The sequence below is a fragment of the Atractosteus spatula genome, chromosome 1, assembly GCF_055471065.1.
Source record: "Atractosteus spatula isolate fAtrSpa1 chromosome 1, fAtrSpa1.hap1, whole genome shotgun sequence".
Lineage (NCBI taxonomy): Eukaryota > Metazoa > Chordata > Actinopteri > Semionotiformes > Lepisosteidae > Atractosteus > Atractosteus spatula.
In genome coordinates, this window is record NC_142706.1 from 11,144,022 (window position 1) to 11,158,665 (window position 14,644).

General features: G+C 39.9%; 1 protein-coding gene across 1 annotated transcript in view; it reads left to right on the plus strand.

The window, feature by feature from the left end:
• LOC148840602 (protein NSUN7) overlaps nucleotides 1–14,644 on the plus strand; it is a 45,806-nt gene that overhangs the window by 11,620 nt on the left and 19,542 nt on the right. Inside the window, exons 3-8 of the mRNA XM_088910522.1 lie at nucleotides 5,835–5,962; nucleotides 6,640–6,792; nucleotides 11,430–11,613; nucleotides 12,776–12,983; nucleotides 14,110–14,253; nucleotides 14,363–14,464. Of these exons, the coding sequence (XP_088766648.1) occupies nucleotides 5,835–5,962; nucleotides 6,640–6,792; nucleotides 11,430–11,613; nucleotides 12,776–12,983; nucleotides 14,110–14,253; nucleotides 14,363–14,464 (919 nt within the window). The remainder of the gene's footprint in view (nucleotides 1–5,834; nucleotides 5,963–6,639; nucleotides 6,793–11,429; nucleotides 11,614–12,775; nucleotides 12,984–14,109; nucleotides 14,254–14,362; nucleotides 14,465–14,644) is intronic.

A 14,644-nucleotide genomic window follows, 5' to 3' on the forward strand; every position in this document is an offset into this window, starting at 1 on the left:
TTTTCCAAAGTAATACGGTAGGTTCTTGTGAGGTGGATCTTGAACTGCATGCGAATGATTCGATTGCTGCTTCTGTAGAACGAGCTGTGAGTACGAACCCTGTGTTAACTTTGCAGGCACATTCATTAGACAGGGCTGAAGAATCCCTAGAGCAGAGCTTCCCAGTCCAGCTCCTTCCTGTGCCTCCATGGTCTGCTGGGTTTTATTCCAGCTGAGCTCATCCTTGTTGAATTGAGCCTCAGTTGTATCTAATAATTTTCTATTTTGATGATGATGATAAAATTTTTTAATATTATTATTAATAATTTGACATTTAATTTATACTATTTCACTGATAAAATCAAATTAATTCTGATTCAGAAATACTTGCAGTGTTTTCATCTTTGCCCTTTGTAGATTGTAGCTGATAAATATTGTTGTGTGCCACCTGTAGGTCAATCGCACGTACAGTAGGATTGTGAGATCATGAGTCAGAGTATGAATGGGTGGGCAGGTGATCTTATTGTACCTCACCTTGCAGAGCTACAATCGCCGAGAGCAGATATTATAAAGTGTTAAAAAAGCTGAGGTCTTGGATGAAAAATTTTCCCTAAATTTTGAGGTTGGTGACCAGCAGTGTATGTGACCATGTTACAGTATATACGAAAGACAGACAGCAAGGAACAGCAGTAAAATTAGAAATAATACTGTGTAGCAGGAGGGATGAGGCAATAAAACTAAAAAACTAAACAAATTACAGCTTTTTATAACCTACCCCCCCCCCCCCCCCACACACACACACACACACACTTGGTTCCTTCGTGACAAACTGAAACCTGTGAGGTACTGTGAGTACTGTGAGGTACTGTGCACTGATGGAGCTGTAATTTCAAATTTGTGCAACTATTAAAGTTTCCTTTGTTAGCCTGACAATCAGAATCAAAGGCTGTGTTTTCGGCATCAGTTAAGAGGGCAGTGTCATACAGGAATGGTAATTTAGTTCATGAATGAAGTCCTATTTCCCCTTGTGCCTTCTTCTGACTGCGTTAATGTTAGGGATGTAGTGGAGAAGATAGAATATAAGGTATGGGGCTCTCGGAGCTTCTTGCAATTATAAAAATTAGTAATATTAGTCTTTGTATTTTATTTTTTGTTTATAAGGATATTTAATAAATATTTGCAGTTTAAGGTATTGTCTGTTTTGTTCTCCCTCTCCAAATGATTCCCTGTTGATTAAGAAGCCTCGTGACCTCACTGAGTATTCACTGCCCAGTGGGGGTGTGTTAGTATTAACTGGTATAACTGGCTTGTACTCAAGCCTGTGTCAGGACTGACTGCTATTTTTAATTTAATATCTCACATAATGTATACAACCTCTACAATCACTGACAGCCCCTTTTTAATGCGAACATTTGTGAGTAAATTGAAAACTGTTTTAGGAGCGGAAAATCATTTAAATAGGTTGTAATCAATGTTACTAGTAAGGCTAAGAAAACAATAGCTAGAAGAATACTTACAAAACGTGAGCATTTTAACAGGGCATTTGATAACGCGAACGCATACAACATTATATATTTAGATTCCCAGAAAGCTTTTGAAAAAGACCCTCGTAAAAGGTTAAGTCTTAAATTAAAATTAATTGTAATATATGTAAACAAAACGAGAATCACTAATGAATAATGGTTTTTTTTATAAAAATATTCTATACTATAATATAAAGGTGAGCTTTAGTATTAAGAAGTGCCAGGTAGTGTTTAATTACTCTGCTGTACGAAGTCTGTAGCCCTCAGTGTGCTCACAGAGCTGTGCAGCTGAGCAGGGTATTGCTTGGAACACAACAAGATTTGGCTCAGATCCTCTGCCCCACATCAGGAACTGTGTTTATTAAGGCGAAGCTGTGTTCTCTATCGGTCCTGCCCTGCAGTTGCCGGTGGCGAGTGGAAATAATCCTGTGGCTGCCCAGAAATATTTCTGTTACTCGTGATGAACTGCAGCTTTCAAACCTGGGAAGGATATAAATCCAAAATCCATTTATTTCATATTTGTCTGTGTACCTAGACCATCCGCTAGGTTATGGGCTGAGCCTTGCAGACAAAATCTCTGGGGAGGAAAAATATTGTAATTTTTATGTATTATTATTATTATTGCTTCGGGCTGGTATATGATTGATGCGTGTATATATTTACTGTATCTATTGGAGAGATCAATTGGTTTAAAAATCAGATTGGAAAAATACAGTATTGCATTCAGAATGTGGTTCAGCAATATTGTTGAAGACAGAGGTGTGCTAATCAACCGCGAATGGGTGGGATGCACAGCAATAATGTCAAACACTGGGTTTGGCGCAAAATTAACATTTAATCCAGGAACTAAACTGGAACCAGCATACGTTTAAAATGATACCCATAAATGATTTTGCGCAGCGTAGGTGTTTTTGCTTCAGAATGAATGAATGGCCTTCCACAAACATGAAACTGGCCTTTCCAGCATGTCCAATGCAACAACTCTCTGGAAATAATCATAAATAAAATGAGATGTAAAAACAGTTTTGCTTGAGATGAAACTCATTAAAACATAATGTAAGGTAAAACAAGCCATGGGTGTGATTATCTGAGGCATAGAAATGTCTTTAGATAATGTCATTAAGCCTACCGAACCTTTATAAACCTGTACGCTGCTCATAGTCAATGGGTTTATGTTGCTGTTACTCTGCATCCTTAAAGCATAACAATAAATTCAGGTGCAATGAACTGCTCTTTAAAATTCATTTTGCTCCTTTATTGCACCAGGTGTTATAAAGTTCAGCCTTGAAGATATCCCGGTATCCAGTAAAGATCGTAACTCTTACAGGGGCGCAGCAAGAGTGCAGATAGCAGTTTTAATTTCTCTCCCGAAAGAAAAAAATGAAAAGATCTTGCGAGATAATCCTGAGAAGTGCGGGACCTGGCACAGCCCAGAATTAACGAGTTCGAATTAAAGAAGCAATAACGTATCTTTTCGTTTGAAAAATACAAAATTGAAAAAAATAGGGTTATTTGAGCTTGGTGAAGCACTTCGCTTTATGGTGGGAGACCAGGGATTTACAGTGGTTTTCAGTGAGGCTGTAAGGGGACACGGTGAAAGTCATGGAGACCCTTTATCTGCAGGAGCACACAGGGAAGAAGAAGATTATGTGTGCTTAGGGATGCTCAGTTCATCCTGGATCAGTGCTGGTCTGGGCTCTTAGCTTGGTGACTTAGCAAGAAGATTCAAACTGAAAACTTACAGTAGATGCAAGTCTGGTATATTTTGTTGAGGACCAAAGATGGATGATTGTGTAGTGAAAACTATATGGTGAATCTATAGCATTTAGAGAACTTGTACAGTATGATAGCTATGTCTGTATTTTGAAAGTACTATTTTTGTATTATGTTTTTTTATTATTATTTTGATCCTCAAAGATACATTTACTATGACATTTTCAGTTTATGATCCATTTTTTTAGTTTTTGTTTTATTGCGTCAAGTAGTTTTAAATACAGTCAATAAAGTTGTTTGAGTAAGGTTTTGTATCCGTATAGGAAAACTCCTCATGGACTCTCTGTTCCTCTTCCAGCCAGTCTCACAGAGCATTAGAGCCGGACTCTGTATAAAACATGCCGTTTGAGTGCGGACTATGACATTCATACCCATAAAAAGAAGAAGAAGCTACCTACTGTATAATAATATCTTTTTCCGTTTTCTAGGCAATGTTGGGAAGCAATAAAAAGACAAGGGAGGGTTAGGATCTATAGTTTGAAGCACAGAATTCAAGTCAATGTAAGTTACGCTACAGTAGTACAATAGACTAATAAGACTTTCTAGTATTGCTCTGGAATCTACCCAGAAGAGAGCCTCCCAGTACCATCTGAAAACGAAGTCTCTACTCTGACAGGCAAAAACAGCTGAACATTTTTATTAGCCTTGAACAGAGAAGACCGTGAGGCAACCTGCTTTGAGCCGATTTGAAATCCATGGAGGCACGGATTTCACTCCAGTGGACTTCTTCAGAACGCGCAGGGAAGCCTGAAGCGGAGGGCACAAATGCCTGAGGGGAAGTGCATATGAAACTGGGAGCAGGCAGCTGTGGCTGGAAGGTTGCCAGTTCAAATCCCACGGCTGTCAGAGGAATCCTACTCCGTTGGGCCCCCGAGCAAGGCCCTTAACCCCAACTGCTCCAGGGGGCGCTGTACAATGGCTGACCCTGCGCTCTGACCCCCAGCTTCTCTCCCTGTCTGTGTGTCTGTGTGTCTCGTGGAGAGCAAGCTGGGGTATGTGAAAAGACGAATCCCAAATGCAAGAAATTGTATATGGCCAATAAAGTGATCTTATCTTATCTTATCAAATGGCCGAATCAGATCTCCGAATCAGTGACTGAAACCCAGACGGGCTATATGAGCCGAATGGCCTCATTGCAAGCTTTGTTAGTTTAACCCCATATTAAAGAACGGTATTATTGCTCTGAGAGTGCTCTGGGCCATGGTTTCACTGCAGTTAGACACCGCTGTCACACACCTACACAGATCATTGCAGAAAATTAAAATGGCTTTGTTCAATTAATGGCTTCTACAAAATGTAAAGAAAGCACTAATTAGACACTGGGGTTCCGCGTCATTACCTTTACAGATGAATGATAGCGATCTGTTGTGATTGTACCATCTGCTAATGATGTGATCACTGTCTGCTAGTGTGTACACCAAGGAAGAATAATTAAACTCATCCTATAATTAATATGTCCCTCCTGAGTTTAATTAGGAAACTGTCTCAGATATTAAAACAAAAATTCATCATAAAGTCCTTATTATGTCGTCCTGTAATTCATATTGTACTCGGTAATAGTCTAAGAGGTAATTTTATTAATATTTAGTGTAATATTTGTTCAAGTAGTATTTCAATAGTTTTGTTAATAAAAATATTGGACTATGATCAAACATCTACAGTATGAAGAGGTGATTGGATTCTGCCTGTTAACATACAAATATGCTCATTATAAAGTGCTACAGTCTTATATTTATCAAAAATGTTTTGTGGGAATACTTCAGAAAAGTAATGGGGTTTCAATGTTAATTGATTTGTATAAAAAAGTAAAGGGAATATAATGTACTTTCATAATGCGAGACGAAGACCATAAAAACGACAAAAAGAAAGCTTATGAAGTTTTTAGAATTACTGGGTCTTTGTAAGTGTATTAGTTTGAAGAAGAATTCCCGTTTTAAAACAGTGTTTCATCTACTGTGAGAATTTAAGATAAAGCTTATCCACAATAGATCAACATTGAACAAAAATGAGCTGGATCGCCTCTCACAGCCAGATAAAACAAATGAAACTGGAGGAATCCAAAACAGCTGAAGTATGGTTTTGATAGATGATTTGTGTCTGTGTTTATATTTTCAGAAACAATAAAAGAACCCATAATTATATGATCCCCCCCAGAAATCCCCTATGTTTTTTCTTGTGCATCTGTAGTGCTAGTGCTTAGTACATTTTACTAGCAGCTGGGCCGCAAATGTCCATTAATCTTAGGACACATGTTTATAAATACTTAGTATTTGATGTGTTGACTGCTTAAATATTCTTCACATCAGTTCAACAGGAGTGACATCGTCAGGTTGCAGCATGGAAACCCATTTAGTCATTTAAGATTTGGCCTCATCTTTGATGGACAAACTCTTGAATGATGGAACAGGAGGGTAAAGGGATGAGAGGGTTTTTCATGTGGAAAAGAGTGGACACTGCGCATTTTCAATCCTTGTGGCATCTGAATCTGGTCAGCCACGTAGCTATTACGCACATGTACGGTATGCACGTGACTTATACTTGTGCCACTCTCTTTTCCAGCCTGACGACCTGACCAGCCTGGTGGTAGTCATGCTGTACGACTTCCAGGATCGCAAATTCCTGCCGCGAGCGTGCCCTGAGGAAGAGGAGATTGAGGAAGTCAGAGACGTGGAAAAGTGTCTTCTGAGGTCAGTTTCCACTGCCAGCCTTTTCCACACGGTCCGTTTCCCAGAGCTGGGATTTCTGTTCCATCCTGTCCATGTGGTGATGACAGCACTGGCACATAATGCTACCTCAGTCCAGTAAAAACAAACGGCTTGCATAATCCCTGATAGAAAATCAGCACCGTTCAGCTCAAAATACAATTTGTGATATTGGAAGTGGAATTTACTCCAGTAAATGTCTCCCTGCACAGAACCTTCACAGAATCAATTTTCTGCCTACAATGCAATTGAATGAGTATGAAACTGAGGAATGCTGACTAGTCTAAAAAAATCAATCATTTATAATATCGTTAATATTTGGAAATTTGATTTTGTGGTAGATTCATGGGGTAAGCCTCAACCGTTTTGTATTGTACAAATAACAAAAACAATATTAGAGGATATAACCCACAAAACATTGAGCCCATGTACTTGAATTTCTGACACACATGTGACACGTGCTGTATATGGAAAACTGAACGCTTGGTAAACAAGACTGTGGTTTTGCAGAGTCAATAAACTATTTTATTGAGAAGTGCCTTTGTAATGAATCCCACTGTGCACTGCTGCGTCCTGGAGAAAGTGCTCCGTAGGGTTCGTTATGTTACATGTGTGTTTCTCAAAGTCATTTTTCTTTCGTTTGCGATTCCCTTTCTGCACAGATACAGGACTAAACTGGCCGCTGCCCTGGCTCGATGTCGAATTAAACACAATCTTCTGACCATTGACTACATTCTACCAGAGTCTGTGCGAAAAAAGCAAGAGAGAGCCAGCACTCTCCCCCTGTACGCCTGGGTAAACTCAATGAAAACCAGGTACTTTATTTTTATTTAGCATTACGTGATATAAAGCTACATTTATTACTCCACACCTTGGTATTCAGTAATTTTACTCTGAACTCACAACATTTTTTGGCATTTCTTATCGTTTCTGGATCTTCAAGAAACGGCTCTGATCCGTTAAGTGCTAATTGCCAAGCAGGCCAGGTGGGCCAAATAGTCCCCTCTCGTTTGTACCTGTTTTAAAATCACATTGAATTCCTTAATTTCATGAGTTTAATCCCGTGCCCAAGTCCATCAGAAAATTCAGTAAAATATAAGTTGAGTCTTGAGCAGCAGTGCTTTTGAAAGAAACGAGCATGAATGTGCACCTCTCGTCTCACTGTCACCCTCGCTCCTCAGACACTTTCATGCAGTGCACGCAGAAACATCATGACTGCTATGAAAGAGTGATAAAATAATCGACACCAAGAAACCTACAGACACTTTGGGTTCTGAGGATCAAGAGGGCGATTTTAATGAAGCGATCACGATGCATATAAAATGTGAATTTGCCCGTATCGTTGATGTGAAAAGCCGTGCCACAGCTCTGAAGGAGGTGTGCCTTAGTCCTGTATCGTATGCATTAAATAATGTTATTCAGATCGGTTCAAGCTGTGGGTGAGTTGTGGTGCAGGGTACAGTAATTTTTCAGTAATGATGTTTTCTGCATTCATTGACCTACAGTACATAAAGGCATGCCTCACTGCTGCGTCCTCATTCCTGGCAGCCATACGTAGTGTGTTAAACGGGAGCTCATTTGGTCTTTTGCATAATATCGCTAAAACATTTTTGTGTTTCTGTATTTGTAACTTACAGCAGTTAGAATTTGGACCACTGTTTTGAACCCACAGTGCCAAAGCATCTCATTAACAAAAGTAAATGGAGTTTTCACATTACAAAGCACAGTGCTCTTATTATTTATTAGTTCTCTTTTTTTCTCGTTTTTTAATGGACTGTTTAAGCTAACTGTAACAGCTCGGACTAGAAAATTGGGAACACAACTAAGAGATGAGGTGGAACGGTTAATTAGTCGAAACAGCATTGGCGTTTTCACGAGGTGATTAAGGAAGCAGCACTGAAGCACTGATGTTGAATGCAGGTGGCCAGGTGGTCGAGGAAACAAACTCATCCTAGCAAACACAGACACATCACCATGAGGTAAATTAGAGAAAGAAAGGACACCGAGGCAAAACCCAGCAAGAAATGCATTCGCCTTACAGTACGCAAGTCGGAAACAGCCCTTAGCCACTGTGTGAATGCATACAGAGAATTACCACTGGTGATATTTGCCCTTGCTGTGTAGGGGAGAGAGGAAGGAGGGACAGGAGAGCAGAACTGTAGGCTCTCTGGGGTTTATTCTCCATTAATGGTTAACGGGTATCAGAGGGCAAGAGAGAGAATGTAGTAGATGCAGCGAGAGAGCTAGAGAGAAAAGGATTGGAAAATAAGCCTGTTTAAATTAGGGGAGAGTAATGAAATCCCAATGAATTAAAAAAGTTTTTAAACCCTGTAATTAGAATAATGAAATACCAAATACAGCGTACACTTTAAAGTGCTCAGTACTGTAAACAAATGAGAATGAGCTTTTAGCCAAAATCGTACTATTCATTACCTTGCATTGTATGTCTCTGTAATTAAACAGGAAATAAAGCACACAGTAAATAGTACAAATAGTAACATCACTTGGGTGCTTCCCTGAAGTGATTACAATATGCGTTACTCACAATATTCACTGACAGTGAGATACTATGCAGACGTTATCACACTGACTTGAAGGAAGAGCGCGGCTTAAGTATAAAAGAGAGCATTAAGCTCCACACTATTCACCACACTACCTGCTCTTTATGCAGGTGATGTGAACTCTCCTTATCTAGAAAATATTATTATGGGACCAGTGGGAGCTTTCTAAGAAGTCAAACTTGCACAAATTGAATCTTGTGTAAACTGGGGAGAGGGAGTACTTAAAAATAACCTAACATAGGCTGCCACCAGTCCTCAAAGAGGCTAGCTGATCACACAACAGACTTTGTAATAATTTCTAACCAAACATAAAGGAAGTTATCTACCACATGCAGGCATTTTGCTTTCCAGATAGTATCCTGTACCACTGCTTTACTGTAACATTCTCTGCGTTGGTTATTTTTACTCACAGTCTTACCTGAGTCTGAGGCCATTTTCACCTGCTTGGTCCTCTGGGGATCATCAATCAGATCTGAGAATTATTGTTCTAAAGTACCTATTGACACTTTGGCAGGTGTGTGTTGCTGGGATCTCAGTGCTGTGAACAAGTTTGAATTAAGAAAGGAGTTCACTCTCTGATCTTTGGTCTGTCAAGAACTGCGTGTCTTATGCTCACTGCAGACATTAATTCTGTTAAGCCCCAGTCACTTATGTATGTTGGCTACAAAATAAATGTTTTTACAGAGCTTGAGTCAGCAGGATTCGGATGACAGGAAAGGCCTTTGTTGCTTTTTATGTGCTTTGCAGGGGGCATTCTTGGCTAGCAAGCTTATTAACTAACCCCAACTGACGCAATTTCATGGCCTTCAGGACATTAAGAGTAGTTCCTACTTGGGATCAACAACTAGATATTAATGTTGAAAAAGAGAAACATTAGAAATCACATTCCTGAGCGAGAGCAGCAGATCCAGTTGTCTTTCATGGCCATGTTTTCGTCCTTTAAAGAGTGATGCGAAACTCATGAAATGTGAGATCCATTTCAGTCAGGGCTGTATGGGCTCTGCTGTTATTGAAAATCTGTCAGATGTTATCCAGTCCAGTGTCATAAACGGTAAGGTCATTACTTGCACACAGGTTTGCGTCTAGGATTTACAGTAAGTGCTCTGTGTCTTGTGTACCTGGTATTTGCTGCACTCTAGACGATATCATTTGTGTTGTGCCGTTGAGCGTGTTTCTCTCCAGCCATTACTTCTCGAGTCTGAGGAGAAAGTGCTTTCACAGCTCTCTGGAGTTCATGGCAACAACTGGGTCCTACTGTATTTATCTACTATCTCTTGTCCAGGAAGAGTATGTGGGGGCTGAGAGCACTTATTAAAATGCTTTTTGGCATATTGAAATTTTGATTCCATTGGAACAAAAATGAACACTCTTAATGTTCAAGGCTTTTTAGTCCGTGGCAAATTTGTCTTATTTTGTATGTGCCTCTGAGTAACTGCAGTTAAGTTACAGTTCATTTTTCTTTTAATTGGAATCGCCAATTACTTTATTATATAACCACCTAATTTGGAGTTTGCTCGTTCTTTACATTTTGAATCACAGCAACACTTCCTGTCGGGAAGAAAGAACAGTGCTCCTCCAAGCTGCTATGGAGCTCTCAACACGTCACAGGCCCTGAGCCCACTGGAAGAGTAGTTAACATCACCACCCGCCTGCTGGCATCTGGGAAACTGTAGGAGTCGGCCTGGCACTGACCCCAACAGCGCTGAGACATTCGTTTTCTGCTGCTAGGGGAATCTCAGTCACAGTCGGCTAGTGACATGACTCAGAACATGCGTTTTAGCCAACTTTACTGGAGCACGTTAGGTTTCTCACATAGTGAGTAATACTCCCATTAGATTTCTTCTGTGGAAACGTGGAGTCATTAGTAGCTTAATTTCAGTGTTTTCAAATAAAAGTTTCCATCACTTTTTATAGTAAAGTGAATCACAGATACAGGTCATCAGCGATTAAGCAGTCCTCCTGCGGATTTTTAAATATTCCTTATGAGAATTGATTTTGTAATACAGTTTCTCATTAGTGTAATGGTTAAATTGTACAAATGCAATCGATTTTTATCAAACGATCCAACGGTTTTTAATTAATGTGGATATTGGAGGACAAGTTTAGTTGTTGTGGCACAGTAGCCAAAAAAGTCTTCTGTGGGCCAGCTGGGTGAAGAAAAGCATTTGTCTCTCGAAGAAAAAAAACAAAACAAAATGAAACATAAAAGCTTGTCAAAAAGCTAGTTCTGTCTCCTGATCTACAGCATGACCAGGAGATAAAGATCGACTAAGAATTCACTGGCACAGAACACTGATGAATGAACGCACACGACTGAAGAAAGAATGCTTTGTTCATGTATCATTGTGCATATAATTAATTTAGACAGCAAAACCTGGCTTTTATAGATAACAAAGACGATCAAAGGAAATAAAACAGCCACTATAATACTGTAATAAAATGTCTGATGTGCATGCTTTGGTGCTCTTCTCATTGTTTTTTAACATATTTGCTGAAAGAGAAAAATCACATCAGAAATTTATTTGAAAACATTGCCACAGTGCCATTTAATAATTGATGGACACATTAATTCATTTCATGCGTGTTTTGCAATTCGTGTTCCCAATTTTAATATTAATCAAGTGGTCTGCCTGTTCTGTGAGCCAGGGCATATCAAATATATAGGAACAGGTCTTGTTTTCTTGTAATTAGGTGTTGTAAAGACAGATTCTCTTGAGGACATTGACAATATTAGGGTGTTTTTGTAAGCTGTAGAGGAACTGTTCAGTTTGAAAATGTCTTTGTAAATTCTTTTTTTTATTATTTTCTTGAATTGGGGAAGGTTACAGAATGAAACTGTCTTTCATCTGGAAAGAAATAAGAGATTTAACTTGTGTGATTTATATTACCAGCCTTGAAGATGTGTGCTGCACCTTGGAGAAAGAGGGATTTTCTGAGGTGAAATCAATCTCCCAGCTCGAAGGATTAACTTTCTGTCAGGACCCTCACTGTCAGGATTTGTTGGTTTTTCCTCCACACCTCAAAGCTGACCTTTACAGGACAAAGCTCTTAACGGAGTACAAGCTCATTATTCAGGTAGGTTTTGGTGCAGCACTGTGCTTTTCATTAAAGACCGGAATTAGACGGAAAGGTTGTGCAGTTTGTGTGGCAATTCCAAACCTTTAGCACCGTTTGTGAGTAAAGTTGTAGATCTGTGCACGCAAGAAAAGACAGTTTTAGAACACTTTCATCCGGGAGTTTTAATTGCTTTATTTTTTTTAAAGCACAAGTGCGTTTAGACACTCGGCATTTATTGGCACACAGATGTTTGATGAATTCTGTCTCAGTGAGTGCAAAGCTCTTTAAAAGCTGTGTGAAATTGTTAAATTGAGGATTAAACATCTAAAAGAAAGTCTAGCCGGGTACATTTTACTGCTTTGGCTTAGACAAACTCGGGTGAATTTAATGGCATATTATCGTCAGCCTCGTTCCTCTGTGCTGTGACGTCCACCTTCAGGATTAAATGCTAAAAATCTTTTTGTCTGCAGTTTGTGAAAGTTAACACAGTCTGGGTTATCTCTTTGAGCGTATACTGGCTGCCTATGTGATAGATATGTGGTGCACAGTTCTATTAGTGTATCATGTCCTTTTTATTCTCACAGTGGTTCCACTCGATAGTATTGCTGACATCAAAGTAGTCTTTACTAGATATTCTCCTCTCCTGTGATTCTTTAATTGTTGACATCCTGAAAAGTATTTAAACTTCTTGAATTTCATCCACACTACGCAGACAAAGTGAGCAGAGGTGCCAAATATCAATTCTGTTGACTCAGAAGCAATCTGAAACACCATAATCTGTACCTGTGCCTTCCTATACCGTACATAGCTCTGTATTTTCAGTCTTCTCCCTTTGCAGTTTTACTTCCCCCTCCTTCTGTCTGATCCAGCAGCTTTGCCTCCTTATTCTCCAACATCTGCAATCACTTCAACACCTCATCACCTCCCTCACTCGCCCTGCTGTTTTAAAGTAATTCCTGTTCATTTTATCTCGGATATCAATGTCTTGTCAGGGCTTTTGTAATCTTGCCTTAAAACCCATGACCTGTTTTGATGACATCTTACAGAATCAGGCATTCCTGCTAATGGAAAACTTCAAGCAACTTTATATTTTATTTACTTTAATTTTTATATATAAGAAAACATCAGGGAAATGAGCAAATCTCCAAATACAAATACTTCTCTCTTTTTGAATGTGTAGGATAAGTCCCGCAGTCTGGCTGCTCACTCTGTGAAGGCCTTGCTGACCGATGACGATGATGTCATCATGGCGAACCCGACCTCTGGCTACACCATTGCCCACATGGCAGCTCTGAGCACGCTGAGCACGGGCAGAGTGTGGGTGTGTGGAGCGAGCTCCCAGGCCAGAGAAGAGCTGCAGGAGATCCTCTCACACATGGAGTGCAAGAGTATGAGTCTACAGTAACTATCATTAAAGGGGAGGGGAACTGCAGCTGTTTTTATATTTGGGGGTTAGAAAGAATCAGCTTTGACGAGTGCATTTCAAACCACAATAACGGTAAACCTGTTCCCATTTACATCACAAAACAGGCACAATTTCCAGGTATGCGCAGCGCCATATTCTGCGATTTGAAGGAGGTATCAAAACTTCTGGTGAGGTGAGGTGGCCCTATTACATTGTAAAGAAGCAATAGAATTGTAAAGAATTTTTTAATCCAATAGAAATAGTGCTCTTGACTTCAAGACGGTTTTGATAATAAATGAAACTTACTTATTAACTCTTCATGCAGATCGCTTTGGAAACTTTCTGCAGTGAAATGTCCGCTGCACAACCTGTGCTTAATTCGCTTGCATATTACATTACATTACGGTGACTAGTGAGCAGGAAGGGCCGCTTCATGTCACAGTTTGCGCAAACTCTTGCTCTGGCGAGACCAGCGGGTTTTGACAACAATGGCAACTTTATAGTCCTTTCACAAATGTTTTTCGATTCTGTGCCTAATTCGTGATTTGTAAAAGTTTTCAATACCATCAATGCTGTTATTTTGTTACTGAGATTTGATAACCGGTCTGAGAAATTGGGACTGCAGTTCCCCCTTTGAATCATCTTCATCCAGTTATCGCATCCTTGAAAATGAAGAGCCTGTAGAAAGTGGAGTAAATCAACGCACTGCTTTCCCAGGGTGCCCCGGCAGTCAAGCATTTATAAATAAGTTACCTCATAGCTTTGCCTGAATTTTATTCAGTTCTGAGTTTTAATGCAGGGTTTATACGCTCTAAATATAGTCTTGCTGTTCACTCATACTTTACTGATTAGTGTGAGTTCTATTTTGCAAACTATTTTATCCTTTAAAACGGAGGCATGATGTACGGTATACTTAGAGGTGGGTTCCACACAATTTGCAATTTGACTTACAATTCTCTTTCTCATTCTCCAGTTTACCAATTTTTCTACAACTGGGTGAGTCAACCACCCGGGAGACGGTACTGTGTGTGGCAAAATAATTAGCACCAGTCATTGGAATCACTGAGGCAGACTGATTCTCTTTCTTTTTCTCTCAATCTCCTTCACAGATGTAAAGCTTCTCCCTGAGAGTTTTACAGATATCGAGCCCACAGACCCACGGCTACAGAAGGCTAAAGTCATCCTGGTGATGCCTCAGTGCTCAGCGACAGGTGTTAGCAACCCAGTGGAGTTCATCTTGAATGACAGTGGAGGTAAAGCACGCATTGTTCGCAGAATGTTTTATTTGGAATCACATTCACTCTCCTTTCCTGCAGTGTTCTGGCAGGCTCGCGTTGACAGACTGTGCCTTAATGTGTCTAGATGCTGGACTGCTGCAGGACCTGTCTCAGGGGTCCATATCTGAAGATAAGCTGAACACCCTGGTCAGGCAGCAGCTTCAGGACCTCATACACGCTGTGAAGTGTAAGTCCAGGGGATGCTGTTTCTCTTGATGGGGGGGGGGGGAGAAATAAAGAGGAAATCAGCAGCTTTTGTATGTCAAACGCACCAAAAACGTTATGCTGCAGACCAAAAAATTCTGCTTCCAAAAGATAGATCATCTTTCTTTATTCTACACAGTGAAGAATAAGCTAAAACAAGAAA